This window comes from Xylaria bambusicola (assembly GCF_022495145.1).
Source record: "Xylaria bambusicola strain CBS 139988 unplaced genomic scaffold F5B22scaffold_4, whole genome shotgun sequence".
Classification (NCBI taxonomy): Eukaryota; Fungi; Ascomycota; class Sordariomycetes; order Xylariales; family Xylariaceae; genus Xylaria; species Xylaria bambusicola.
In genome coordinates, this window is record NW_025953557.1 from 522,926 (window position 1) to 549,763 (window position 26,838).

The following is a 26,838-nucleotide window of genomic DNA, read 5'->3' on the forward strand; positions in this document are numbered from 1 at the left end:
TACCTACCAAAAAACCTAAGTACTTGCTTGCTCTTCATTTCTTTTAGAGGGGCGTCAATTGTACATGCGTGTTTCGCCACTATAACCCCGGATTTGAGCATTAGCGTCACGGGTCTACATACCTACCTATACCTACTCATGTACTTAAGCTAACTTGAATGCTTGTGCAGGAATTCTCAAAGCGCAGTATCATAGAGGGAAGGCCAGCAATAACACTGGACTGAGATAGTACGCGCGGGCTATGAGTTTTTTTTTGGGGGCCATAACTAGAATGATATATGATTTGAATACCTAGGCAGACACCTGATCATTTCTCCTTCTCAAACTGCAGTAGGTACGGTATCCTGATAGAAAACATGTGACTGCTGCTAGCATCTTTAGCGCTAAGCTTTCAATGGCTGCACATTGTTGAGAACATGTTGTAAATGGATTGGGGACTCGAGACGATATATAGTTAATTTGCCTGATATTTACATGAATGTTTCAGAAACCAGATATTCCCAAGGTATACATCGAGCTTCATCCTCAATTGCGACGCGTTATCCCGTGCAAACGGTAAGGCCTGCTGGCCGTCACTTGCGTCCTGAGGAAGTTAAAGTGGGGATACCGAGGTTCAACCTCTTTTACAGATTACATACTTCCTTATTTCATCTACATTCCTGGAATTCCCGCCCATTAAATAATTCAGGTGCTTGACAGCCAAAATTTTCATTGAGCTTCTCACTGTCTGTAATCGGCCGTCCGTCTAGATAATCATGGCGCCCACAGAGCTTTTCTCAGTCCCTATCCCCGCGAGGCCGTCATATCCAGGAGGCAGTGTCGTGTGCACAACCCCAGCATCCAACGTCTACCTTCTCACCTTCACTTCGCCAAGCGATAACCGACTAACGCCCGAATTCATTCGTGCGGTTCTCACCGCGCTCGACATAATTGAGTTCGGCTACGAACCAGGCGTAGTAGTCACGACGTCGGGAATCCAGAAGTTTTACTCTAATGGCTTGGACCTCGGCCTCGCTCAGGCCACCCCGGGATTCTGGGAAGACAGCTTATACGCGCTGTTGCGGCGCTTTTTGACGTATCCCATGCCGACGGTGGCGATGATCAACGGTCACGCCTTCGCTGGCGGCATTTTCTGGGCGATGCATCATGACTACCGCGTTTTTACCGGCCGCGGTAAGGGGTTTGCCTGCGTCAATGAGCTCGAGTTCGGCGCACCGCTGCCCCCGGCGCTGTCGGCCATTTTTCGCATCAAGACGACACCTTTGGTGTATCGGTCTGTCGTTCTCGAGGCCAAGCGCTTTGATGCCGAGGCAGCGCTCGCGGCTGGCATTGTGGACGCTGTGGGCGAATTGGATGCTGTGCTGAAACTGATCAACGATCGCGGCCTGGTCGCAAAGGGATCCAAAGGCTCGTATGGGCAGCTGAAGGCGGAGATGTATAAAGAGAGCATTGCGGCTTTGGCGATCATAGGCCCGGGGGGACCCTACCCCGATGAACTACGGAAGATTGCTAAGAAGCAGAAAGCAGAAGGACAGAAGTGGCTCAAGGAGTGGAGGGAGAGTCAGGGTCAGAAGGCAAAGTTGTAAGTACATTATAATGTGCACAGGCTTTGATGTTGCGATACTGTTTCGGCGCTAGGAAATTGCTAAGGAACCTTTCGCCTCGTTTTTTATTCCTTTTCTTTCTCTCATCAAATTGGTGGATCCATTATAACGGTAATGACGACGTTGGTGAGAATGAATATTAATATGCCGATTATGTTCCTTGCAGTTTTTACTCATGTTTGCACTTGGTACATCTCGTTTTTATTAAATTTTCGCCCTGGTGTTTCTGAGTCGTTTAGGCCAAATTCCCATCTTTCCTGGAGACAAGATACCATTCGGATCCAAAGCGTCCTGCTCCAGGTTAGTTCATAAGCTTGGAGCTTTGGGGGCTCACATTTTGCTCACCTTCAATGTTTCGACGAAGCGCCGATAGGCGTGGTTGTTGAAGTCGAATAATTCTGCGTTTTGGTCTGCAAATCCCGATGATCAGTCATCTACCAATCATGATTTCTTCGATGGCCCGACGCAGAAGGGAGGTGGCATTTGCCTACCCATGTGCTTGATATGAGCCCTATACTTCGCAAATCCCCTTCCCGAGCCCTCTTTAAAGAGCTGCTGGAAAATCTTCTCGACGCCCACCCGCTGCTCTGTGCTTGTCTTATCGAAACAGAGCATGCACACGAACACAGCATATCGCTCATGCATGAAGAAATCACACAGGAGGTCGAATCCTTGAGATTCGTAGACTTGCTTTGCGGCTGTAACCCAATCGAGCAGGACCTTGCCCTCGAGCGGCACGATGGGCGAATACGCCCCATGAGCGCCGATAGAGTCTTCTCGGACGTTATAGAAGTTCACCACTACAACCGCTGGATTCAGTAATTACTCTTTCAGGTAAAAGTTTCGGGAGTTCTGCATACTCCCAATACACACTTGTGCCCCTAATAGGTAATGATGGCCTCTGGGAGTAACTAGAACAGGAAGAAAATGACTCCAGTGGTTACATACTCGGTATACTCCACATACTTGGAACACCCACTCTTATTCCGCCGTGAGGCTGAGGAACTGACATGGCCTCGAGAAGCCCGCCGTCTTCTCCACTAAATAGGGACTGTTGCAGTCTCCCCGTCGGCGCCCTTTCGGTCACGACCCGCAGGACTTCGGCATATTGAGCCTGGATTATAGCTGTAGGTCCGTACAGCCCGAACCTGACGCTCCAATTACCAACGTCTAGCTCCTTTTGCATTTCTTTGGTTCGCCAACTCGGGATTGGTCCCTCACCTTTCCACCAGTCTGAACGCTTGCCGAAAAGAGCGGCCCATTCGTTGATGTGAAACACGTAAACCATGGCCGGGAGAGACCCGTTGCGGCGCATCTCGCCGAAGACATCGACAATGGTGGCAACGTCTTCGAACTCGGGCATGTCGAATGTGCACGACATGTAGGATTGCGGCTGTGGTGTTAGGTAAATACCCATCTTGGTCACTATTCCCAAGTTGCTCTGCAGGAAGAGACCGTCGATCGTAGGACCGAAGGTGAGTTTGGTTAGATGTGCCGTGGGCGATGTCGTCATGGCGTATTGGCCTGTACGGACGACATCGCCGTTCGCGAGAACCACTTCCATCCCCGCGATGTTCTCATGATGCACCGCAGTTGGGATAAATCCCATGCCCCTATCAAGCGTCTGTTCGTGTTAACCTCGTTCGGAATAGGACCTGGCATCCACAGCGGAAGCAAGGAACTCACGTTGCCAATAACGCTACCCCATCCCAAGGATGCTACACTAGGCCACAACTTCAATTTCTTCTCCGCACAGAACGTGTAGAGGTCTCCGAATGTTACCCCAGGCTCGACTACGACATATCCGAACTTCTCGTTGACTTCGATGATCTTGTTCATGCGATGAAGATCTAATGCGATGCAACCTGGGGTACGAGGGGCGGGCCCACCATATCTGCGATGCCGTCAGTGGGGAATCTTCTGTGTGATGGGCAGTCAGCAAACGTACCCTAGGTTCTTTCCCCGAGAGAATGTCCAAACTGCAATGCTGTGCTCATTCGCTACTTTTAAAAATCCCCGGAGCTCCTCGGCTGATGAGGGGCTTTTGAGGTCAGCCCGGGCGACGTTGTCAGTTCGCGATATTGTTCATCTTACCAAACAGCAGCGCTCGGTATATTCCTTACTGTCCCTGCCTCCGGAATATCGTAAGGGTCAATGTAGTACTTTAAGTCATTACCCGTGAAAACAGCATCTTTCCCCAAAACCTCGGTGGCTTTCTGAATCGCCTTGGAAAATTCAGCTTCAGAGACACCAGGTGGTAAAACAGTCTCGATTGTTTTCGTTAAAGGTGTCGAGAAGACCTCTTCGTGGGCAGTCTGGTAAGTAGAGTCGGCGTACGCAGGTGGAAGTCCAGGTACTGCAGCCATTTTTGAAAAGCGCAAACTATGTCCACCTCAAGGAGCGAGAAGGAGGTCTGACTTTACATGAATGTTGGTAGGATTATCCGTCGTTCGGCTATATATAGGTAAGCATTTCTCCTCATCGATCTTGACCAACTTGGCGCGCTGATGCGGAGAATGGAACTGGTTTTCCATTTATGCTACCGGCTGCCGGTAATATGGACACTCGCATCGACTACATATGGCTCGGCAGTTATAGTGAATGATACGCTACCACCGTTGCAACCTATGTTGCTTAGAAGAACTTCAAGCCTAAAGTAGATATTCACCCAGGCTGGCAGGTTTTCCCCCTAGGCCCGCACCAGGCAAAACAGCCAAGTGAAGAACAGGGAAGGCTCACATAAGTATAATTTTGAAATTCACCATAAAACTTAGCTCTTAGTCTTTAGCAATCTCGACTTAATATGACATGAATCTAGAATAGAAGGCGCTCAGGCTTTTCGCTTCGTCTTCTATCGCTTGTTATGATAGTACATTTTCTATGGTTGATGGTCTCTTTGAAATCCAATCAGTGGGGGGTTCGTCGAAGGAGCGCTGAACTGGAGGTCTCTAACAGAGTTCCCCGCGAGATTCTCATTCGAAGCTACTGCAATTCAAAGGCTGCTCCATCGCGTGACTGATTGTATATGATTTGTCAGTTTACAATGAAGAATGTTCAGAAATGCTGTTGGGTCTTTGCATATTTGGTGATAGGCCGTCCACTTACAGCCACTTAGAGACATGTATATGACTTAACTAGGCAGGCAGACGAATGGAGGGGCTGTTGTTACTCGCTAAGCATTTTGCAAGAGTTTTATAGTCAATACCTACAGACGTCAAAGACTCTCAAATCCATACAAGTACTCTAGCTAGTTGATACTCTCAACCTGATGTCGGCGCTACTTCGAAGGCTAGTGGTTGGTATCTAGTTGTACGTTATATGTACATCTAGGAGGAGGAATTCAATTGATTATGATTCAGGTACCCCGTGCTGGTGTCATCGCCCGTCAACGAAATTCTTACGTGCAACGCCAACGGGTAGCACATGAAGAAGGGGGTGTTCTTCGCACGCGTCTCGAAGCAGTAATACCATGTTACTGCGTATATGTACTCACCGAGAATCAGATGGGAAGGACGGTGCAACGGTATAAGTAAAAGTGATGACAAGGACTTAGATCGTCTAATAGATGACTCTTTCTGTGGACCAAGGTTTCCCAACGCGGCGTTTGAAGTATTTATTTCAATGCGAATGCGATGGGAGTGTTCGAAGATATTCAGATACATCCGGACAGTTGAGTAAGAAAGGCTGGATCGTAAGTGGTATGACGTGTTGCAGCGGACGTCTTTGCTCACGGGCGTGGCTCTTGGCCGAAAGCTGTTCGCGAATGCTCATTGATAGTGGGGGAAATCGTCAAAGCTTACCTACTTAAGCACCTTGTGACTGGTGAACTACAGCGAACTTGAAACAGATTGCACGCATGGATGGATCCTGGTTCAACAGTTGTTTTTTCATGCTTGGGTAGCGATGCAGGTCGGTTCCGCTCGGATGTCCGCTCCTGTTTCTTGATGGGCCGTACAATGGGGGATATAGTGATATCTGGTTGTCCGTGTTTTTGTGAGAAAGAAGAATGTGGAATATCCAAAACTGCCTACATACCTAGGTACCTAGTAAATGGCGAACAATAGAATAGAATATGGTACCTACCTAGAAGGAGAAATTAAATTAAGGAAGAGACTTGCTGTACAAGATGACCCAAGTTGAATCAGCTGGTTCTACTTCGCGGCCTCTCGTGTGCTATGGTCGAATTAGGTACCGGTACCTTGTGCCAAGCACTCGTTGGCAGTGTTCAATGTCCCACATCGCTCAATCTAAGCAGTAGGTAGGTATTACGCATTGCTTTTCTTCCAGCGGTCAAGAAAAGGAGACGAGTGTTGTCTTTCGGTGATCAAGAATCGCTTGGCAAGCCAAACTGAAACATTTACGTTATCGAGAGAAACCGAAATTTTGCCTCATTGCGGGACAATACAGCAGCGCCACGAGCCTTCTCTTCGGCCCTGTGACTGCATCAGACAGTGTAGATGTTTGGTCACAGAGCAGACCATCATGAGACGACAAAACGGGAGCCGTTCGCCAGAACGAAGCCAACGTGTATAATTATTATTATTATTACTATTACTATTACTACCTAACCACCTAACCTACCTATGACGATGGATTCCATTGTCCCTACGTAGTACCTGGATGTACCTACCCATATCATCATCTACTTATGGAGGCGTTCGTACACTAGAAGAGCCCGGTGCTGGAGCTGGAGGGGGGGCTCTTTATGCCCCCTTTTTGATAGGCCAGGCATCGTCGAGGCATCGTCGGGGTGTGGTTGAGGCACCCCTGCTCGGCAAGGTCCACCCCTCCTACTTTGTCAGGCATTGTTTACGTCTTGGAGTCTTGGATAGCCCACCATTGGTTGCCAGGGGAGCAAACCTGTATCTATTGCCGTGATCTAACCTGAGTGGTGCATGGTCAGCCTCTTAGCAGACTCTAGCCAACCTACTACGTAGTGCAACCCAGAACATGATGATGATGATGATGATGATGATGGCGAGGATGGCATTTCTGGGTATTAGGTACGAAGACAAGAGCGTGCCCTGCCTCGCCTGTCCACCGTCCAGTACTCTATGAGCTTTCTCACATGCAGAAGCTACCTCGCTACCTACACAGTACAGTAGCTCCATACGGAGTAAATAAGGTACCTACGGTAGTAGTAGGAGCAGACTCGGACGGGACGGGCTCGGAGCCAAGTTCGGGTTGATAGGCTGGTGTACATATATGTAGGTAGGTGGGTAGGTGGGTAAGTAAGTAAGTATAGTACGGTACCTACGTAGGTGATGAATGGGATGGGTCTATTTGCGCATCACAGAGCAACAACAAATCATCCATCCCAACCTACCTTTGACCTACCTCCAGTCGCTTGCCCACTCCTGCTTCCCACAAGACGCAAACAAGCCAAATCCCAATCCAATAATCATAAAATAACAACAACACTACCACAAGTACAACAAGTCGACATCATCGTCACCATTGGCACCATTAGCATCATTGTCAACATTGTTCTCGCGTTCGCTAGAAGCTATTGACTCGTTCCCAATTGACATCTACGCCTACCTGTCGACCGATCTCTTGAAGTTGACCCGGAGTTGAGCTGCAGCCCGCGCGCTGAGTTGGTTGCATCCCCCGTCTTGTTCTCAGTGCAAACACGCCGCCAGCAGCTTCATCTATTGGATGGATGGGCGCCGTGGCATTTCAGTCTTGCCAATCCGTGCATTGAAAAGGAAACATACGAGACAAGTCAACCTGCCTGCCTTGAGTATAGATTGACCTATCTAGAATTATGACGCGGCCAAGTGAGCGAGCCCGTTCCCTAGACGTTTACATTCTTTTACATTCTTCTATACCCAAAGAAGCCCATGTCTTGCCACGGGCCTCGTGCAGATCACACCCTTCTTCCATTTAATCTAAGACCCATAGGAATGTTGCAAAAGCTTACATTGATGTCTCGTCTAGATGACAGCCCTGAACTCAGCCGAAGGAGAAACTGACCCTTCGGGGCCCCAATCCTCTCAGTCCGATGTCCCTGTTCAATCTGAGGCCACGAGTACTGATCCAAGCAATACCGTGGACCACAATGATGCGGCAGCCGGCGAAGATGGCACACCCAAGAAAACGACCGCCACAGGGCGTCGTCGAGCCTCGACGATAAAACCACCCCCTACGCTTCTTACCGACTTTCTGCTCGGTCGTCCATCACCTGCCCGCATCGCGGCCGACAAGAAGGCCGCGAAAGAAATGATCCGACAACGACGCATGAGCCTCGAAGCAGTCAAACAGGAGATGCGAGAAGCTGCCGTCCAGCGAGTCCAAGCTCCTGGAGGCGTCCGTGACCGAGTGACGAAATGGCAGAAAGCAAACGCAGAGGTCATGGCTCGGGCCGATCCACTTGCGGCCCCGAGCGAACCCAGTGAAATCAATATACGGGTAGACGAAGAAAGTGTCACCGAGGAGGATCGTGTCAGGATCAAGATGCGCCAAAAGAAGAGGCCGCCGCTCAGTGTGCCATCTCTCACAACAAACACGGAAGGTGACGGATCTAGCAAAGCGGACCAGAAAAAGCCTGTTCCCACGAGCCCGCCTAAGAAGCGCGTCGTGAGTGACACAAACTGGGTCAAAAATCACAAGTCGGAGAGCCCCTCGAAAAACTCTACACCAAAGAAAACCCCACATGAGGGTAGCGGTTCTCCTTTGCCCAAGGATTTTTTGTCGCGATCGAATCCAAACCCACCTGTTTCCCAAAAGATCCAAGAATGGGCTAGCCGAGTGGAGATTCCAGATGAGCCACGCAAACGCCCTCAGGTACCTGTGTCTGTTAGTAGTAGGTCGGTCGGAAGCGGTGATGGAATACGCGTGAAACCTATATCCAGCGACATCCCAAGCGAAAGCGATATCCATAGCGCCAGTATCTCCCAATCCGAGAATTCAAAGACCATTGAAGACGATGGGATCCGCGTCAGACCTCTTCGTCTGAATGAAAAACATGAACAAAAAAGGAAAGTAAACCCCGAAACAAAAACTCTGCCCGATGATGGAATCCGAGTTCGACCTGTTCGCTCAGAATCGAGAGACTCGAGCACTGTGCGAGCAGCTTCAGCACAGACATCAAGGGTGGAAAGCCCCAGTGCAACCAACATCTCTCGCCGTCGATCACGATCTGCTGGGGCAGAAACCACGGAATACTCAGAGTCGGACCAGTCGCAGACGCCAGTAAAATCAAGGAGAACTACCACCAAGAAATCATATGCTGCCCGACCAAGGCGCGCAAAGAGCGTAGCCGAAACTGGAACTACAATGACTGAAGATTTATCTGATAGCGAGTCGTGGTCTAGTGGTTTGGAAGATGAGTCGGACATCCCTTCTAGTATACCCCAAAAGCCCCTCGCCGATATTCCATTCGGATATTCTGCTTTCAGTGAACTAGAGCTCCCTCGGGGCCATGGGCGCCCGATAACGAAACCAAAAGCTAACAGACAATCAAGCTTTAAGGGCGCGACTAACGTTTTCAAGAAAGCTCTAAATGAAGGGAAAAAGATCTTGGCCGAGAAGGTTGATCCGCCCAAACCCGTGATCAACCAGCCGCCAAGCATTGAAAACTGGCTGAAGGATACTGTAGATCCGTTTGTTGATAGTAGGCAACAAGAACGTAGTCGCGAACCCCAAAGGAGGTCAATCGAGAAAGAATGGGCATATGAAAGCAAAGCACGTCGCTCTGCCTCATCCTCACGACCTATATCTGCAGGTCCTGATGAGGATAGTGATAACCACCTTAAGTCAGATGAACCGAAGTCTAGGTCGAAGTCTCCATACGATAGCCCTCGTGACGAACCAACAACTCCTACATCACCAGCGGGGCTTAGAAGAAGCCAAGCCACGAGAACCCCGTCCTCTCCAGGGAAACTTGCTTCAAAACGGGGCTTCAAAGAAAAGATCCGAGACGCATTTCGCGGAGAATCCACCGTCCTTATTCCTAACCAAAAGGAATATCCAAGTTATGATGAGGCTATGGACGATGAGAGTGATCGAACTGTTGAATATCACGAACCGTCCCGGTCTTCTGGGGTAAGGCGAAGCCTAACTCCCTCTGACGAAGACTCCACTATATCAACAGAGTCGCTCAAGCCTAGACCAGCTCCTCTCAACCCGAAACGACGACCACCTACGAATGGTTTCCATGAACTTTCCACCATCATCTCAGACGCAGAGACACTCAGTACGCTAGAGTCAGAATTATCTTCGAAGATCTCTGATACAACGATCACCCACACTACGATGACGAGGAGTACAGGATTAACACGGAGCTCTGCTGTCTCCCGTAAAAGAAGTCAAAAGCCGGCATTGAAGAGACGACTTACCAAACACTCTGACTTAGTTTCAGTGCTCTCATTGCCCGATGATTCCGAGAGTCTAAGTCGAAATCGAAGTCTCCGTTCTGCCCGCAGTGTGAGAAGAGTATCCAATCACCTTCATGACGCCACTGTAGATAACCTTCTACGGGAATTCGCAAGAGATGAGAACTTGTACTCGCGAGAACTCAAAACACTTGTAGATGGTGTTATTCCTGTTCTTCTCTCCCAGTTCGTCGAAGGAAAGCGAGATCAGTCAGGAGATCTCTTCACGTCCCCAAAAGGTGCAAACAAGGATGACCCTCTACCCAAGGCGGTAGTAAGCATGGGCATTGTCCTTGAAAAGCTCAGAAGTCACCATCGACGATGTCCCTTAAGGGACGCACATAGACTGCCACAATGGCTTGAAACTATCACCCCAATATACGGTGATTACCTTGATGTATGGCGTCTCGGATTTCAAGGCATTATCGTCAATTTAGCGCCTGCATCTCCAGATGACGAAGACTCGCTTATAGATGCATTGCCTCGTAATGAGCAAGGTGACATTCTCAATGAACATGGCGATCGTATAGATGTGGCACACCTCTTGAAACGCCCCTTGGTGCGCACAAAATGGATAACCAAATTCATTCAGGTAAGTAACTACCTACATCCATTCGTCATAAATATTGAGGCTAAATGTGGCAGGGATACCGAGCTGTGGCCGGCACACCACAATACGAATCTCTCGCATCAAAGTGGGAGGCACTTCAGGAGAAAGCTCGCAAAAGGCACAAAGAGGAAACAGCACGAATTGTCGATGATGATGCAAGAAAAACTGACACGAGCCGGACCCGTGACCTAAAGACCATGGCAGCCGCCGACAATGTTAGAATTGATCGGTTTCGACAAGTATATGCAAAGGATTTTTTCTCGCTTGATCTTCGACACTCAAGTGGTCAGCGGCTTAACTGTCAAGTTGAACTTGTCTACAGAGACAACCAGCTTTTCAAGTCTGATCCTGGTGATCTTCTTATTAGGGAAGTTGGCAGTGGTGGCCGATCGTGGCTGTTATTTGCCCCTATAACTGGTAATCATGTTTCTGCACGAAAAGGAGACAACAAACACCAGTTAGTTGTCATGATAAGAGGCTACAAGGATGAATACTTTGAGCTTTTGACCTTGGCCACGGATAACGAAGAGCAGGTTCTTGATTGGTTGAAGATTCTGGGTAGCAACCCCATACCACCGGCTATCAAAGAAATCACCGTTCCCGACACAGGGATTTCGGTGTTGTCTCCAAGCTCTGTGAGTTTGGACACACCTGTAGGGGAGAGAAAACGGTATCCCAAGCAATTATATCCCCTGCCAACTAGTACTTCTCCCAACGGTCTCGAGAAGGAACTCAAAACTTCCAAGGACCATCACCAGGCTCATTTTAGTTCACCAACCAGGCCACCTCCTGCTGTTCCATCTCCGGAGAGAGAATCGGCCTGGGAATCCATGAAGTCTCGTCGCTCTGTATCAGATTCTACAGAAAACCAAGAGGAACAATATACCCATACGCACTTAGAAGGCACAGATCCCAATTCCCCGTCTTCCAAGGAACAGATCCCAGATGATGCCCCTTACAGAGAAGATGGTGCACCACCTCCACCGATACATCGAAGTTTAGAGCCAAATAAATCACCAATACTTGCACCCCCTGCAGAGGCATATTCCAGCCTAAAACGCCGAAACTCTTCACCTTTGAAGCACGAGTATTATCCTTCAGACGTATCTTCCGAGAGTTCGTTCTCATCATCAGCATCCGAAGATGAGTATTCATATTCCGACGAGTCTTCAGACGATGAGCTTGAGGATGCAGACATGCCCGACGCTGCACCAGCCATCAGTATAAGACGAGACTCCGACTCCTACACGGAATCTGTTAGTTCCAGAAGCTCGGTAACTCCTACACCTTCTGTCTCGGCCTCGCAAATGGAGACGCCTAAGATAGGAAGCGCACAGCCGGAGTATTTGTTCAAATCTCTCGCGACCATCTCCTACTGGGACAATAAACATGGATGTTGGAAAGATCTGTGGCCTGATATATGCTCCATTGTGACAACGCCAGGCTTGATCGAAGCTTATCCCTTCCAACGAACACATACTTCCTCGGACGATCCTAATCATGACGGAGAACGCCCTCTCATTGCGTTAGATCTCACCCCCTTGGTTATGCTTCGAACCAGTACAGTTCTCGATCTCGAAATAAGGTCTCCGGTCTTGAGCTATGCCCGACTATATCCCAAGGTGAACAAAGTCGAAACTTCTTTCTTCCGTTTCCGAGCCCCGTCACTCCAAGAATGTGAATCCCTATACATGGCGGTCCATCGTGCGCGCTTGGACAACGCAAAGTACAAAGCCCTTGAAGAGGAAACGCGAATTCGGGCCTTTGGACAAGGTCAGAATGTCCAGGACCACGGTGACGGGGGCAGCCAGCGCCGAAGTTGGTTCGGCCGCAAAAACAGTTATCGTGCCTCAGCCCGCGCACCGTCGCAATCCGCAGGCAGCACATCTCCTTCCAGTGTATCAGCCACATCGTTCCTCAAGAAACTCATGGGCGGCGGTGGCCAGTTCAATATTGCCATGTCCTCGGTTCATCGACAATCCCGCTTCGGCAGCGGGGAAAACTCATTATATACATCGTCTTCGGGATCCCCTCGATCTCCATCAGTTAGTGCTGCAAACAGTGGAGCTGTCAACAAAATGAGCCTCACAACCAATAATCTCAAGATCCGACTACATCTTCTCGTGTCAGCTAGTAAATGGGAAGATTATGGAAATTGCTATCTCGAGGTGACACGTCCAGACCAAGGGACACGACAGAACCTGAGAAAATATCAGGGCATGGAGAAGCGGATCATAGTGACGACGATCCCGAAGAAATCTACAGACCCTGCCAAAGTAGTATTGGACATCGTGCTAGGTAGCCGCTGTTTCTCGCGGCTCGGCAGCCGAGGCATTCTGCTTAATGTTTGGGAAGAAGTGCGCGACGAGCGCGGCGAGATGGGTGTAGCCCCGAAGGGAGGAGGAAGTGGTGGTAATGTCAGTAAATGGTGCTTCCAGTGTGCTTCTGTCATGGAGGCAAGTTGGATCTATGGGCTCGTCACGCAAGAAGTTGTTATTGGTTGATTTTTGATACCCCCTTTTCGCTTATTTCTGCCTTCTACTTTTTTCTCTCCTTTTTTCTCTTCTTCTTGATATATAGCGGCATTTGGTAAGGGCGTAAGGACATGGCTTGTACAAAGGGGTTTACTGCCCTGTGTATTTACATAGTTTCTTTTGTTTACTGCAAAGAGCATAGATCATCATGGGACGGCTGAGATATCCTGGGCAAACGGTTGCATTCAAGTGAGCGCTGGGGGTTTCTGGGACAATGGCATAGAGCAGGTGGGATGGGGTTAGGCAGTCTGAAGGTGTGGCCTTTAGCTTATTCGTTTTGACTTTTACTTGCTTTCTCTGCAGGCATGCGGGAATAGCATCAAGATATAAATATAATAATACACAGATGAAGATCTATCGATACCTCTCTAGTTCCCTTACGCACAGCAGTCCCATTTCATCGTGATAGGAACAATAAGTAGGTACCTAGGTAGGCAGCAAAAAACCTGAGAGGTCCGCCTTCTGTCACCATCAAGTCGGGAAGGTACAGACGTGTGGTAGACGAAGTGACAGAGGTACAACATGCTGCAAATGCTCCTGCCCCTGCCCCTGATAATCGCCATTGCTCCTGCCACAGGCACACATCCCCGAAGTACTTGGGTACTGAAGCACTCGCTCATCTCACTCTCTTCTACAAGGGAAGATCCGCAAAGCTACCTAGATACATATGTACATACCTCCTACCATATGTACTTAGGGACCTGGTAGGTAGCCACAGACCAAGGCACTCTCTAGGTCTGAATTCCGTTACCTTCAGCCCCAACACATCCACATTCCCAAGTCTGAGCAGATCACATTCGAATTGACCCTTATCATCGCCAGTCAGCCCATGCAAGCAGTTCAGAGTGTATAGCCTCGACGGTGAGACCGAGATTTTGTAATAAGGCGACGACTGTCATCACTCGGAATTTCTACCAATGTGTCTTCGGTTAGTCATTAGCAGCTCACCCCAAGCCATCGCCTTGCCGTCTCTCGCGACGGCATGAGATTATCACAAAAGCCGACTATACCAAGCTACTACAAGACATACTTCGAGATCACGATCGCGTATCTGGGGGCTGCGAGTGGTATTCGCGAACCGCAGACATTCGGATATTGCCTAGGACTGGACAATTCCATCCTATAGGCCAGTGGCACTGGGTGTGCATTCCCCACATGCAACTTCACACGATACTAGGTATTCGAAGGAAAAGGCTCAAGTTCCACAAGGCTTCGGACCAATCAGCGGCATTTGGCTCTACCTCGGATATCAAAGCTATCCATCGTTTGCGAAGTTTGGTATACCGATGGCATCTAATACATGCCATCTACCACCATGCCACAACTAAAGAAACCCCGTCTTCCAAAAGAACGCCGGCCCAAGCGATTATCACAGAAATTTCTTTTTTTTAAGAGCCTACCGACAGAACTGAGACTCGCTATATGGGAGACCGCCATCTTAGATCATAATGAAGACCGTTTTCTCCCTGTATCCGAAGACACCAAAAGAATCATACCTACCTGGTATCTCGCATGCTCGCCACACTTCTACGTCTCACATGAGAGCCGTGAAGTGGCAAAGCGCCTCTACCCTATCCGGCTTCGTATTTCTGCACCTATAACATCACTAACCACCGACATTTATGGTGATTATGACGATGATGATGATGATGATAAAAGGGAAAAAAGAAAAAAAGACATCGATATTGATGATTCTCGGCCATGGGCTATCTATATCAGCCTCAAGCATGACATTTTCGTGCTTGTCTCTAACAAGCTATCTTATAAAGACTTAGTCGTTCTTCACAACAGCCAGCGTCTGGCAGTTACGCGACGAAGATCAGAAAGTCTAACTACTTTGCAGACCCAGTGTGTGAGACAACTTATGCTGTTGAACATTATTAATAAGTCACAGCTAAAAAACGAATGCGCTCATTTAGGTCACTGCATAGTCACGAGTGCTGATTCAGGCTACAATGGTGAATATAACAGAGATATGTTCTCCGGTGTGGAAAGATGCCTTGCGCTATATCTTGATCCGTACCAAGCACACATAGCATACGTCAGCCTACTTGACCTGCAGAAAGGCATCTTTGGCCGAAATTATGACCACCATGACGATAAAGTCCTACTTCGTAACGAACCCATCAGCAAATTCTGGGAGATGGGCAAGTTTTTGGATTTTCCATGCCGTCGATGAGTCGAGGTCTACCGAATCATTTGTGATTATGAGTCTCAATAAGCACACTATGAACGCAAAACTAGATCTCCGTGTAGAAGCCCATGCAATAGCCTGTCAGTTTACGAATAGCTTGGAAGTATTTCGCACGCAATATGACGGTGTGGGGTGCGGGGGCTGGCCATACAGTAAGGATGGTGTGCTGATGAGTAGCCGTTGTCCGCAGACTCAAGCTATAATTGGAAGATTACACATGCAAGTTTGCCCGGGCTAGGCTGTTGAAAGTACTTGCGAACTTGAAAAGAGATCCAAAATGAAAGATGGAAGTGTATTACCAGACACTCCCGCATCTGTAATGTCTCTTAGTCGATCTACTGTATAGTCCGGCGTGCATGCAACCTTATTTTACAGCTGTGATATTATCTATATTTGTTGTATCCTTGCCTCTTGGAGTTGCACATGCATATTGTATCCGATTGGCTCTAGGCAAGTCCCTAAGATTAATGACGCCCTTCGTCCAACTGTGCGAATATCAACTCAGAGAGCCCATAAGCTAATTATCATTCAAGGTTCTGGTAATAAACTCGTAGTTTACGAGACTTGGAGGCCGCACGATGACGTCCTCCGCGGTTTACAGTATGCTAGAATTGACAGGATGTATGTTATACTTTCATCGCCTGAAGCCGGGGTTAAATATCTTGTGGGGGAGCTGTTGGAGAATGGAGCTCCGCGTACATATGCATGCGTACTTAGAGGGCGGAGTGGAGGGCTGATGATAATTCTTAAGACCTACATACAGCACTGCAGTGGACTAAATACGATATACGATTTGGTAGCAATCTAGTCTTGGCAAGTATTACCAAATAGCATTTAGGTACATAGTGCATCTTTTGCTTTTACACCTTCTCTGCCTTATTCGATGTTAGCTTAATGCTTCTTTCCTATTTCCTATGTTCTATTAAATATAATTATTTACAAGTTAAGCTATGGTTATACCTTAGCTATAATTTAGTTGCACCTCAGTTATAACACTTGTTGCTCAATTCTTAGTTTTGGTACGAGTTAATATTGCAGCAATATCCCTTGACTACTTTAACACACGCAACACCCAGACTCTTAATTGGCAACCTCTTCTTTGATCTAACTCAAATTAATAGAAGGAATAATAACTTGACCTTATTCACCTACTCAGTATTTTCAAGTATCGGTGCAGGTGATCCTACCACGTCTCGTTATCTAGATTATACATGTACTTTACATATACATGTAGGTAATCTCAAGTGCCGAGGCCTTAACGGATTCGAGTTTAGTGTATCGATATCACGGCACGGGGCGGAGTTCGGCAAATGGGACAGGTGCTTACTTACATTACATGGGATCATAGAGAGTGTCTATTCGATAGTTACTATATTACTTACGCTATAATGTTATGCATTACACAGACTCAAGATGATCCCGAATTCCGTATTGTGCACATGTAATGATATCCTTAGCCCCATACCATACTTATAATAATGACTCCCTACATGTACGCAGCAGAACTTCATGGATTAAGTACTGGCCTACACACCTAAAGTTAGTGTGCAGATACCAGCCTGATTATAGCTAGGGTTATGCTAGGTTCAATTCGACCCTGTTCTCGTCCTTTGGTCCTTTGGAGATCGGCAGCGCACACCATGGATGTTGAAACGGCTAGAACGGCTCGGCAGACGCTACCAACGGTCGGCTCACCTACCGATGTCTACGCAACGGATATTGGCGAATATTTTACCAATCCTATCGTTCTGCGTGGCTCAATCTCTGTTGTCTGGCTTTAGGAATGCTGATAATGCATAGCCTAGAATCTTGAAGTCTTGGCTATTTGAAGAATTCCTGTGACATGATTTCTTTCCATCTTGTCAACGAGAAACACGGTTTGCCCCGAACCCGAGCCCGAGCCCGACGTCGGGTCCTCCACGATGGCAATGTTTCCCTAACTCCGGGTGCTCAATATGCGTTTCAGTGGACTGAGGAAAATTCCGCCTGACAATACTTTCTCTTCTACACCTCACCTTCTGCATGTGTTGCGCGGCTTTATATGTACGAGGGGTTCCCTTCTTCATTATCTTCCAAAAGGGAAGAACTAAGGCGTAACAAGGAGACAAAAAAGTCTTTCCAGCGTGTATATGTTGGACATAGGCAGATACTTACCTAGGTAGTGGTCAGTTGTGGACCCGTCATGGATATCTAGATTTACCGGGTTCCTCGCCCAGAGCTGGCCCTACTTAGCGTATGTACTGCATGCCTTGGTTGGGAACTTTTGGCGATGCCCTCGCAGTCATTCCCATGTGCATGGCTAATAAATCACGCCACGCGCGCACCAAGATGCTTGCTGCAGATGACGGCTGTTTGATAAATACTACTATATTATCAGGACCATACTTACTTACGAAGTAATTGTTGTGATCACGCTAGTATGCAGCTGCCATGTCCCAGCCCAGCTGAGCACCAACAACCATGTCTCCAAACTCCCGGATCTGCCCGGACCAGAGCAGTACAATACCGTAATTTATGAAAGGGGGGCATATTGTGCGTATCCCGCAAGTTGCGGAGGATCGGATGGTCAGGCTGCCGATCCATACCATCCCTTAGCTTACCCAACTCCTGCCGCTTCAAGTCAAGCGAGCCGTGGGCGAACAACTCCGCTGCTACCTGGCCACTTAGTAAGTAGACAGATTTCTCCGACTGGGTGAGGGATATGACGAACCGGAACTCCGCCGGCACAAGAATTCTAGATTGTGATATCTAGATTCTCGTCATGAAACACCCATCACTGTTATTCCCATAGCCTCCCACCGCTACCAGGTGTGTTCTCACCCCAAGCGCCCGCGATGTGCATGCGGACTCGGATACTTCGCAAACCCCGGTGGATATGTTTCGTGGAGGGGTGAGCCTGGCCCAAGGTGGCTCAGGCCCGATCTAGTGCCCAATGGCCAAAGTCCGCCGTGGCTACGGATATACTACAGTACGTATGTCCCCATTCTTGACTACACTTTAACCTTAGTGTGTTGGAGACAAGTGACGTCGTGGGTCGTGTCGTGTCGTGTCAACCCAGTCCCCGCCTAGATACACTACCCCTGTATATGTAGGTAGGCACTACTAACAGCAGAACCCTATCCTATAGCTATAATGTCTCGAACGGGATGCATAAGAAGCAACACGCTATATATACTCTACTTCCATCTTCCAAGTTTATCTAGGTGCTTTTCTATTTCCTTGTGAATCAAGAGCACTAGCTCGAGGCCGCAACGACTTATCCGTTCGACCTACTACTGGCTACTGGCACCTTTCTCTCTGACAAAAAGAAGAAGAAGGAGAGGACTTGCAATATGAATATCGTGGTTGACTTTGCCCAAAAGGGGCTTGTTCTTGTAAGCTCGCTTCTCACCCTGCAGTCTTGAATGGGTACAAGCAACGAGACGTTACGGACTCATCTCCTGAGAGTGAGTCAGAGAAGAATATAGAGACTGACAAAACGGAAAGTGGCTTGTATACGCCATCGGACGCATGGTGTACAATGTGTTTTTTCACCCGCTTCGGAAATTCCCCGGCCCCCTTTCTCATCGCTTATCTGTCATTCCCCGGACGATATACATGGTGAATGGCCGTTTGCCTTTCCATATGGACAAGCTACACAAAAAGTACGGCCCGATCGTTCGCATTGGACCCAATGAGCTCGCCTTTTCCAGTCCTCAAGCCTGGCGGGATATTTATGGGCATAAGAAGGCTGGCGAAACTGAGTTCCCGAAATTCGAAGGCACTTATCACCTCTTTCCTCACTTACCAAGATCACTCATCAATGCGACTCGCGGAGAGCACGGCGCGCTGAGACGGCAGCTTTCCCACGGTTTCAGCGATCGATCCATGCGTGAACAGGAACCTATAATCGGCTCCTATGTCGATCTGCTCATGCAGCGTTTGAAGGAAGTCACCAAGGAAAACAAAGTTCAGAATTTACGGGAGTGGTACAACTATGCGACCTTCGATATAATTGGCGATCTTAGTCTCGGCTCAGAAGGCGGCTTTGGTTGTCTACAGCAATCCGAGTACCATCCTTGGGTAAGCCTGATCACGCAGGTAGTTCGGCAAGGTGGTATAATTCAAGGGCTATATCATTTAGGCGTAGCATGGCCGATTGTGTGGGCCAGCAAGCTGGGCCTGCTCGCCGACTCGAAGCACCGCTCAATCGTGTGGGAGAAAGTCGGCCAGCGCATGAAGGGCGGCGAACGACCCGACTTCTTGGAAGGCCTCATTCGTAAAAAGGACGAGCTTAAACTGGACCAGGCAGGCATGTCCATGAACGCCTCGCTATTGATCCTCGCCGGCTCGGAAACCACGGCGACATTATTATCTGGGGCCACGTACTTGCTCACAACCAACCCTAACGTGCTAAAGAAGTTGGAACAAGAAGTTCGATCTACGTTCAAGAGTGACGACGAAATCACGTTACTCAGCGTTAGCAACCTGCCTTATGTAAGTCCGGGATATACCAAAATCTATTGGTTTGAATTTTGGATTCGCCCAAGAACTCTAGTGACAAGAGAAAAGTACTGACCACTTTGACGTAGATGTTGGCCTGCTTAAACGAGTCGCTCCGTCGATACCCACCGGTTGCGGGTGGCTTACCACGACGCGCACCGAAAGGTGGCGCGGTGATCGGAGGCAAATTTATACCCCAAGATGTAAGTTCTTCCCATATGACTACATGTCAATCCGCCGGATGAAATTCGCCAAGTTCGACAGACCCGAATCTCGTACTACCTTGAGCTTAGAGCATTTGCGCCGTTGAATATTGAAGGTGAGCATATGTGATCAAAAGGCTAATTCATAGCGCCCATACTAGACTATCGTATCTATTTTCCAGTGGGCAGTAAATCATGATGAGCACTACTGGACCGCACCTCAAGAGTTTTCGCCTGAACGATGGATGGAGGACCCCAAATTCAAGGACGATCAGCTCGGTGAGTGGCGACTTGCTTCTCTATTCGCGCAGAATATTCCGGGAGCATATTTCGGCCGCTCGAATAGCGCGCCCCTGCAATGCCCAGGGTCATACCGTCTATCTCAAGGAAATGCAAATACTGATGCTTATTTTGCACAGATGCTATGCAGTCATTCAGCGTTGGACCACGGAACTGCATCGGCCGAAAGTAAGCTACAACTATCTTCTCACCATTCCGCTTCATATTCATCTCCTACATGGCCAACATCCAATTGTGCTTCACATACCTAGCTTCATTGTTGATCGCCTAGCGCGCGTTTATCTTCCATGCTAATCCAAAATTCGCCATCTAGTCTTGCTTATGCTGAGATGCGACTGATCCTCGCCAAAATTATCTACAACTTCGATATGAGTCTAGCTGACGACAGCCGTCACTGGCTACGCGGCCAAAGAGCCTATACAATCTGGGACAAACCTCCTCTAAATGTTGTTCTTACGCCCGTGGTACGATAAAGAAACCGAGTATAAGCATGCCAAGCTGACTCAATTTTCATCTGCCGAACCTGCAACGGTCAGCTATGGGCACGAAGGTCGACTGATGCCATTTGAACGCAAAATTTCTGACTGAGCAAACTCAATGCCTCAAGGCCTCCATCAATTTTCCGCTATGTTAAAATGGATAATGAATTAAACAACTCGAAACCGACCTAATCTCTCGCAAGGATATCTTCATATTGTAATAGTTACAAACAGCTCACCTTTTATACAAATTCTTGTATATTGCACAATAACACTGGCAATTCTACTCTTGTCCCACTAGGTTACCAAGAGCTCAGCTTTGATGTTCATACTGGAGTTGTAATTCAACCTCTGTTATCTCACTCTTCACGGGCCCTCTTCAATGTTGCTCATCAATTTAAACTCAAGATTGTTCCCTCGATTGATGAACTTGATCAATGTGAGGAAAACTGATATGTTAGATGACTAGTATGTTTTGAAGTGAATGAGAGTATATGTCGGTCTAAAGCATCCACGCCTAAGAAAATAGATAAGAATCTACACTTTGATAGGAATTTACCAGCAGCTTCAATCACTAGCGGATCTGTTAATCATAGAGAACGGAACGCGATGCATTGGCTGAAATGAATACTAAAGGCCACGCCCCCGAAATTATGAAACTATCGTCGTCGGACTGTGTTGATTGTACAAGATAACCCCGAAATTCCTAGACCCTTTTTACTAACTAACCCATCACTCCATACCAATTTAGTATATACCGAAATCTAGCTGCAACATATTTATATTGGCATTCCTTTGCCGATGAAGATAATTGAAAGAACTGGCATAAGAAAAGGAGGATAGAAATATACTGGGTCCACAACTCTATGATTGAGTAGAAGGGGTGGTTATCTCTTGAAGCTCCTTAATAGAATTACCGCCATCACTATCATTATTGGCAACTTGGGGCTTCGGAGTCCATCGAGGCGCATCGCCAAGCCGATCAGCCGTCAGGCCAGCCATACCAGGGTTCTTCATTCCGGCTTCAAGTTGACGCTGATAAGACACATTCCGGAGGCGGTCGTGCTCCGCCGGTGTGAGACGAAGCTATCACAATGTTAATAAGAATCCTTTAGCACACCAAAAGGGTTTCAAGCCACTTACATAACACTCAGCGGCGAAAACGTGAAGTACTAAGGCTAGCCACCCAGCGGGACCAAATGCAATATTGAAAATGGCACCGGCTTCTATGGCGTTGTCTCCCAGCAAGGTGGCCTTAACTACGGCTTGCTGGTGTATGTTATCACCAGAGAAGAAGGCGGCGCATTCTGGGTAGAACGACATTGTAGCATCTTGACCCCCGAGCGCAAAATTGATCTTGTCGCAGGGCTGGGCAGAGTAGTAGCCACCAATAGAGGAGAGGATCGTAGCACCGATAATCAAAATGATGCGGAGCGTAATGACAACGCCACCCTATCATTCCGATGTCAGGATATTTCGATTCTCAGTCAATCGAACAAGGAAAGAGCACTCACGTAAGCCCAGGCGCGAATCATCCACGCACGGTGCTGTTCGATCTGCAGGCGCTTGACATTGATGATGGCGAGGGTCAGCGAGCCTAGGAACAAGATGGCTAAAGCACCAAGGAGGACCTGCACATCCAACCCGCCGCCTGCCGCATGTCGCCCTATCACGATTGCGGCCGCCGTTCCGATGAAGGAAAGAAGCGTCACAATATAACCATTGATGCGATGTACGAGAATGACCTTGTGTCTAATGATAGGGACGAACTGGAAACATGCGAGCAAGGCACCGGGGACTATGGTAACTAGGTGTAGGATGATGCCGATATGATAGCGCCCCGGTTTGGTGTAATAGAAGCACTCTCCCGGCAAGGCACCGTTCCCGCTTGTTTCGTTTGGGTTACAGAACACACCCCAGAAATCTAAGTATTCGACTGTAGCCCCCACGAGTCAGTTTCTTCATGTTGGGATTGTGACTTGGCCTTGAAACATGGGGCAAAGGAGAAGGAGACGGCTATAGAGTTGATGACTTACGCCGCGCAAGAGAGAATCCGAACAGTGCACCGACGAATATAAACCATAGGATGAAGTTATAACCTTTTGAAAAGCCGATGGGGTTGTAGACTTTTCGAGCACGAGCTACGAAGGCGTTCGCAGGGGGCTTAGTCGAGGTCGCCATCTTGGGGGGAAAGGGGGAGACTGTTCTGGGTTGGAGAAAAGGACCGATGTGAAGATTTTTTAGATGCGATTCAAAGCAGAGTGAAGTCTTGTTGCTCAAGGGTTGTACAAAAGCTTGAGAATGATACGTGGCAGAGTGGAATACCAATGGTTTAAGAATCACAAACTGCCAGTGACTTGTTGATGGCGTTGATGGCGGTTATGATAATGAAAGTGGTCTCGGTTTCACTTTATATATACATAAAATCTCCTATATCATCTACATCTATACACAGACATATACTCATTCATGCTACGCCACATGATGAAACCGAGAGTTGCTTTCCGCATTGATCATTCTACCGTACTTCTCCCGTACAACAGAGAAGCATCATGGATCTCAATGGTTGCTGCCTCGCATCCCAATAGGATCCCAAGAGAGTGCGAATGGCGAGAGCATGGGTCTGTCGTTAGTGTGGAGTTGCCATTCGCTGATATGACACTTTGTAGTTGGGCACAGCCATGCACACGCATCGCCCCACCAAGCGAATGCGAGCGCTGAGAAGGCCAATGAAGCAAGCGGCACCTCTTCTGTCCGTGTCCAGCCCGCCGCCGCGGAGATGGGTGTGGGCGTATTGTATGCGATAATTGTATCATTGCAATGTACAATGATAACCATAGGGCTTGGCTGAACCATCTACGCTTCGCATTCGATTGTGAATGAATGATATGATGATGTCTACCTAGCTAATACCTACATCCCCAACACAATCATCCATCTCGGCACCGCCCGTGAAAAGTGTAAGGAAAAAACAAAAAAAAACCCCTTTGCATAGAATTAAACCAATATTTCGCCTCTCAAATATATCTAACCCCGACACGATGACTAGCACAAGGGCAAAATAAAAAACATCTCTCGCATTACAAGCGAAGATGACGATAATAGAGGCTTGCCGAGACCTGACCAGGCGAAGTGGATGCGCTGCTCGCATTCACAACAGGTAAAAAGTGGAGAAAACATCTTACATAGTAAGGTTCTTTCTTCCGCGGGCTAACATTTACTCCTTTCTCCTTTTCTAGCCACCTCCAGCTCACCCCCAGAAATTGCCCAGTCAGAAGAACGGCGTTCCATGTTCACTCGCATTCACGACATACGGAAGTCCAGTGAGGCTGAGCTCTCGTCGGGATTTTCCTGGATGTTTAGATCAATTTTATTTTTACTCAAGATTGCTGTACAAATCTCCGCTACAAGTATACTAGTTAACTAGAATGGTCATCTCCGGTGGGAACAAAATGGCAATAGTCTCGCAGACGAAGACGGGTGCTGTAATACAATATCGAATGTTCACACCGGGTATGCATGCGGCTACCCTTGGAGACCAGGGACACCACAGAGCAAGTACTCCATGACTTTATACCAAGCTACGTTGGTGATGCAAACCATTATCTATGCAGCAACAGGATTCTAGAACTAAGTCATCAGGGAATTCCACACCACTTTATAATTTAAACCCCTCTCCCCCCCTTTGAAACTGTACACGTGCTGGCCTTTAAGTACAAGCAAGCTCTACGGTTTTTAAATCAGTTGTGGTAACTTCCCTTGAGGCCAAATATATAAGTGAAGCTGTAACCTGGTCTTCGCGCGACAACAAGCTTCCATATACCATCCTCTCCATACCTGGCAAATACTATGTCCCCAAAAAGTCAGGCATGATTCTATCATGCGTGAGTTTCCACGTGCAGCTGAATTCAAGGGATATTATCGTGGTTTAAATCAGTCTGCTCATGTTGATGTTTGTCTTAATTTAGCGCTCGACCATGAGGCCCTGCATCCACCTGTCATATCTACGGATGGGAGGTAGCATGAGGGACTCCAGGGCTAATCAGGGCGACCCTGGAAGACAGGCCAACAATTATCCCTTGCTTTATTTCGGGGTGACTCAAACTAAAGTGCCGTATATCGACCCGATCTTGCCTCATGTCTCGTTATTTCGACCCGACGTTCTCCTCCCATAGTTCTACCAACTGTCGTTGTTCGTCTACGACTAATAGCAACTTCTGACTTTCGACACACCCGACGAGATTTGAGAATGACCCGAGTGGACGGCAAGGACCGAGATTATGTCAAAGCGGTTGACGACGCCTTGAATTCGTTTGAAATTCTCGACAACATCCTGCAAGGAATCGACAATGGACCAGATTATCGGCAGACCATTCAGCAGATAATATACAATTTACAAAACATAAAGTCTGATCGCCGCCTACGCACACGCAGTGTTATGGACAACATCACTAGAGTTACATATACTGCCCGTGAAATGTTCCCATATTTACGCCATTATCGTAGCAACCGATTGAAAGCTTGCATAGGCTTTTCCAAAAAGCAGAGAACGTGCAACGATCTCTTCAGACAGCTCCAAGAACGAGAATACATGCTAGAAACAAGCCTTAATTCACTACAACCTCTTGTATACGACCCATCCAATCCCACAAACGTAAGCTATCTCCAAGTGAATATTCGCAAATCGAGTACATGCCAAATCAATGGAGACAAAACTAAGGCTCAGTTTATCATTGTAGATTTGACTGCCCACAGTGGCGTGCATAGGGAAACACGCCCAAGTGACTCCTACACGCGGTGTGAGGAGGACGATCCATGGTCTAACAACTTGAATACCAATCACCCATCTCTGGGGTGGTGACGACGATCAGGTTATTCCCCGACATTGGAAGAAGGAATATGTCTAGGTATATATCTTAAGCTTTTTCGTTTATCGGAGGGCTCGCAAAGGTACAGTTGCACCAGATCTCACTGTAATGACACTGTTGAATCATAAGAGTACAACTGACGTGGTCCATTTCGCAAAATAATATGCATAATTTCAATCATAGATGAGAGATGATGGAGTTATAATTAAGAGGCAATCCACGCTAATCCACTGCGTCTCTCTCCCCACTACACGGTACTAGCTGCCACTTCCTCTCTGTAGTAGGAATATCTATTCAAATGATCGGATTAGGTTGATTCGATGTTTCACCTGCGTGGGGAGCTTGAGTGGAACTTCCAGCATGATCTTGCATGAACTTGACTAACAGATTCGACAGGGGAAAGAAATATTACGTGAATATCCGACAACAACACACAACATCACATGGGTTAACCAATTTGAAGTGCCTTTGGCATCGTGTAAACGGGAATATCGGACGCTTAGTCGAGTATGCCAGGATTTGGCGTAGTTGAACGTTGGTAATCATTGGGAAGGACTACGAACGCTTAGAAGCGAGCAGAGGGTTTTGCTATTTCACTTGACTTTCTTACTGTGAGAATTACTGTGCGTTGTTGCTGTATATTCTAAACTGAAGGCATTGTGACCATCATACACAGTATTTCCTCACAATCAATCACTGTGATTGGTGCAATTCTTTTTCCATAAGCCATCCTAATCTATTATTTCACTCTGCGTATTGTTCGATTCTTCAGTGATATGCTACCTCTTTGCGAGTAATAACTGATGCACCGGGTACTTAGCTATTACTTGGTAGTACTGCTATATAAGCCAACACCCTCGAATAAAGCCTAAGCTGTCTTTCGCGTTTGTGTGTATGTTTGTAAATCTACATTGTATAAATGTATTCATGTCAACATTGAAAGAATAACTGGCTATTCTTACCCATTTATCAGAGTGAATGTAGCCGGTACTATGGGTTACAAGCAATACATTCACTCTATTTTCGGCCTTCAGACCCCATTCACAAACAGGTATTGTAACATGAGGAAACAATAGACTACCATTGCTGCACAATGCGCATCTACCACGTATCCGAGGATCATTTACTAGATACACAAAATGTCTTCTTTAGGCTCCTCGAAGACGGGGACAGCAATATTACTGATCTA

General features: G+C 47.7%; 7 protein-coding genes across 7 annotated transcripts; 5 read left to right on the top strand and 2 right to left on the bottom strand.

The window, feature by feature from the left end:
- The first annotated feature begins 360 nt into the window (after positions 1-360).
- Positions 361-1,875, top strand: F5B22DRAFT_590018 (putative carnitinyl-CoA dehydratase). The gene has a single exon (XM_047973777.1). It carries the CDS (start codon positions 756-758, stop codon positions 1,584-1,586), a length of 831 nt encoding a protein of 276 aa, XP_047834812.1. The 5' UTR covers positions 361-755; the 3' UTR covers positions 1,587-1,875.
- F5B22DRAFT_342376 (glycolate oxidase) lies at positions 1,698-4,218 on the bottom strand. Its single transcript, XM_047970898.1, has 7 exons — positions 3,699-4,218; positions 3,553-3,645; positions 3,291-3,498; positions 2,553-3,228; positions 2,096-2,404; positions 1,950-2,014; positions 1,698-1,895 (listed from the first exon to the last, which is right to left on the bottom strand). Exons 1-7 carry the CDS (start codon positions 3,968-3,970, stop codon positions 1,809-1,811), a joined length of 1,710 nt encoding a protein of 569 aa, XP_047834813.1. The 5' UTR covers positions 3,971-4,218; the 3' UTR covers positions 1,698-1,808.
- Positions 4,219-7,251: 3,033 nt separating this feature from the next.
- F5B22DRAFT_342450 (uncharacterized protein) lies at positions 7,252-13,297 on the top strand. Its single transcript, XM_047970899.1, has 3 exons — positions 7,252-7,384; positions 7,545-10,571; positions 10,625-13,297. The coding sequence occupies exons 2-3, from the start codon at positions 7,545-7,547 to the stop codon at positions 13,091-13,093; spliced, it is 5,496 nt and encodes a 1,831-aa protein (XP_047834814.1). The 5' UTR covers positions 7,252-7,384; the 3' UTR covers positions 13,094-13,297.
- A 1,141-nt stretch (positions 13,298-14,438) lies between these two features.
- Positions 14,439-15,302, top strand: F5B22DRAFT_642472 (uncharacterized protein; the record flags this gene model as incomplete). Its single annotated transcript, XM_047978130.1, has 1 exon — positions 14,439-15,302. One exon carries the CDS (start codon positions 14,439-14,441, stop codon positions 15,300-15,302), a length of 864 nt encoding a protein of 287 aa, XP_047834815.1.
- A 2,984-nt stretch (positions 15,303-18,286) lies between these two features.
- On the top strand, positions 18,287-21,294 carry F5B22DRAFT_590033 (cytochrome P450). The gene is made up of 6 exons (XM_047973778.1): positions 18,287-18,691; positions 18,804-19,793; positions 19,889-20,002; positions 20,164-20,281; positions 20,422-20,470; positions 20,616-21,294. Exons 1-6 carry the CDS (start codon positions 18,650-18,652, stop codon positions 20,773-20,775), a joined length of 1,473 nt encoding a protein of 490 aa, XP_047834816.1. The 5' UTR covers positions 18,287-18,649; the 3' UTR covers positions 20,776-21,294.
- Positions 21,295-21,385: 91 nt separating this feature from the next.
- F5B22DRAFT_590036 (uncharacterized protein) lies at positions 21,386-23,426 on the bottom strand. Its single transcript, XM_047973779.1, has 4 exons — positions 22,818-23,426; positions 22,296-22,717; positions 21,925-22,233; positions 21,386-21,867 (listed from the first exon to the last, which is right to left on the bottom strand). Exons 1-4 carry the CDS (start codon positions 22,960-22,962, stop codon positions 21,646-21,648), a joined length of 1,098 nt encoding a protein of 365 aa, XP_047834817.1. The 5' UTR covers positions 22,963-23,426; the 3' UTR covers positions 21,386-21,645.
- Positions 23,427-24,907: 1,481 nt separating this feature from the next.
- On the top strand, positions 24,908-25,773 carry F5B22DRAFT_342554 (uncharacterized protein). Its single transcript, XM_047970900.1, has 2 exons — positions 24,908-25,435; positions 25,521-25,773. The coding sequence occupies exons 1-2, from the start codon at positions 25,031-25,033 to the stop codon at positions 25,524-25,526; spliced, it is 411 nt and encodes a 136-aa protein (XP_047834818.1). The 5' UTR covers positions 24,908-25,030; the 3' UTR covers positions 25,527-25,773.
- The last annotated feature ends 1,065 nt before the right edge of the window (positions 25,774-26,838 follow it).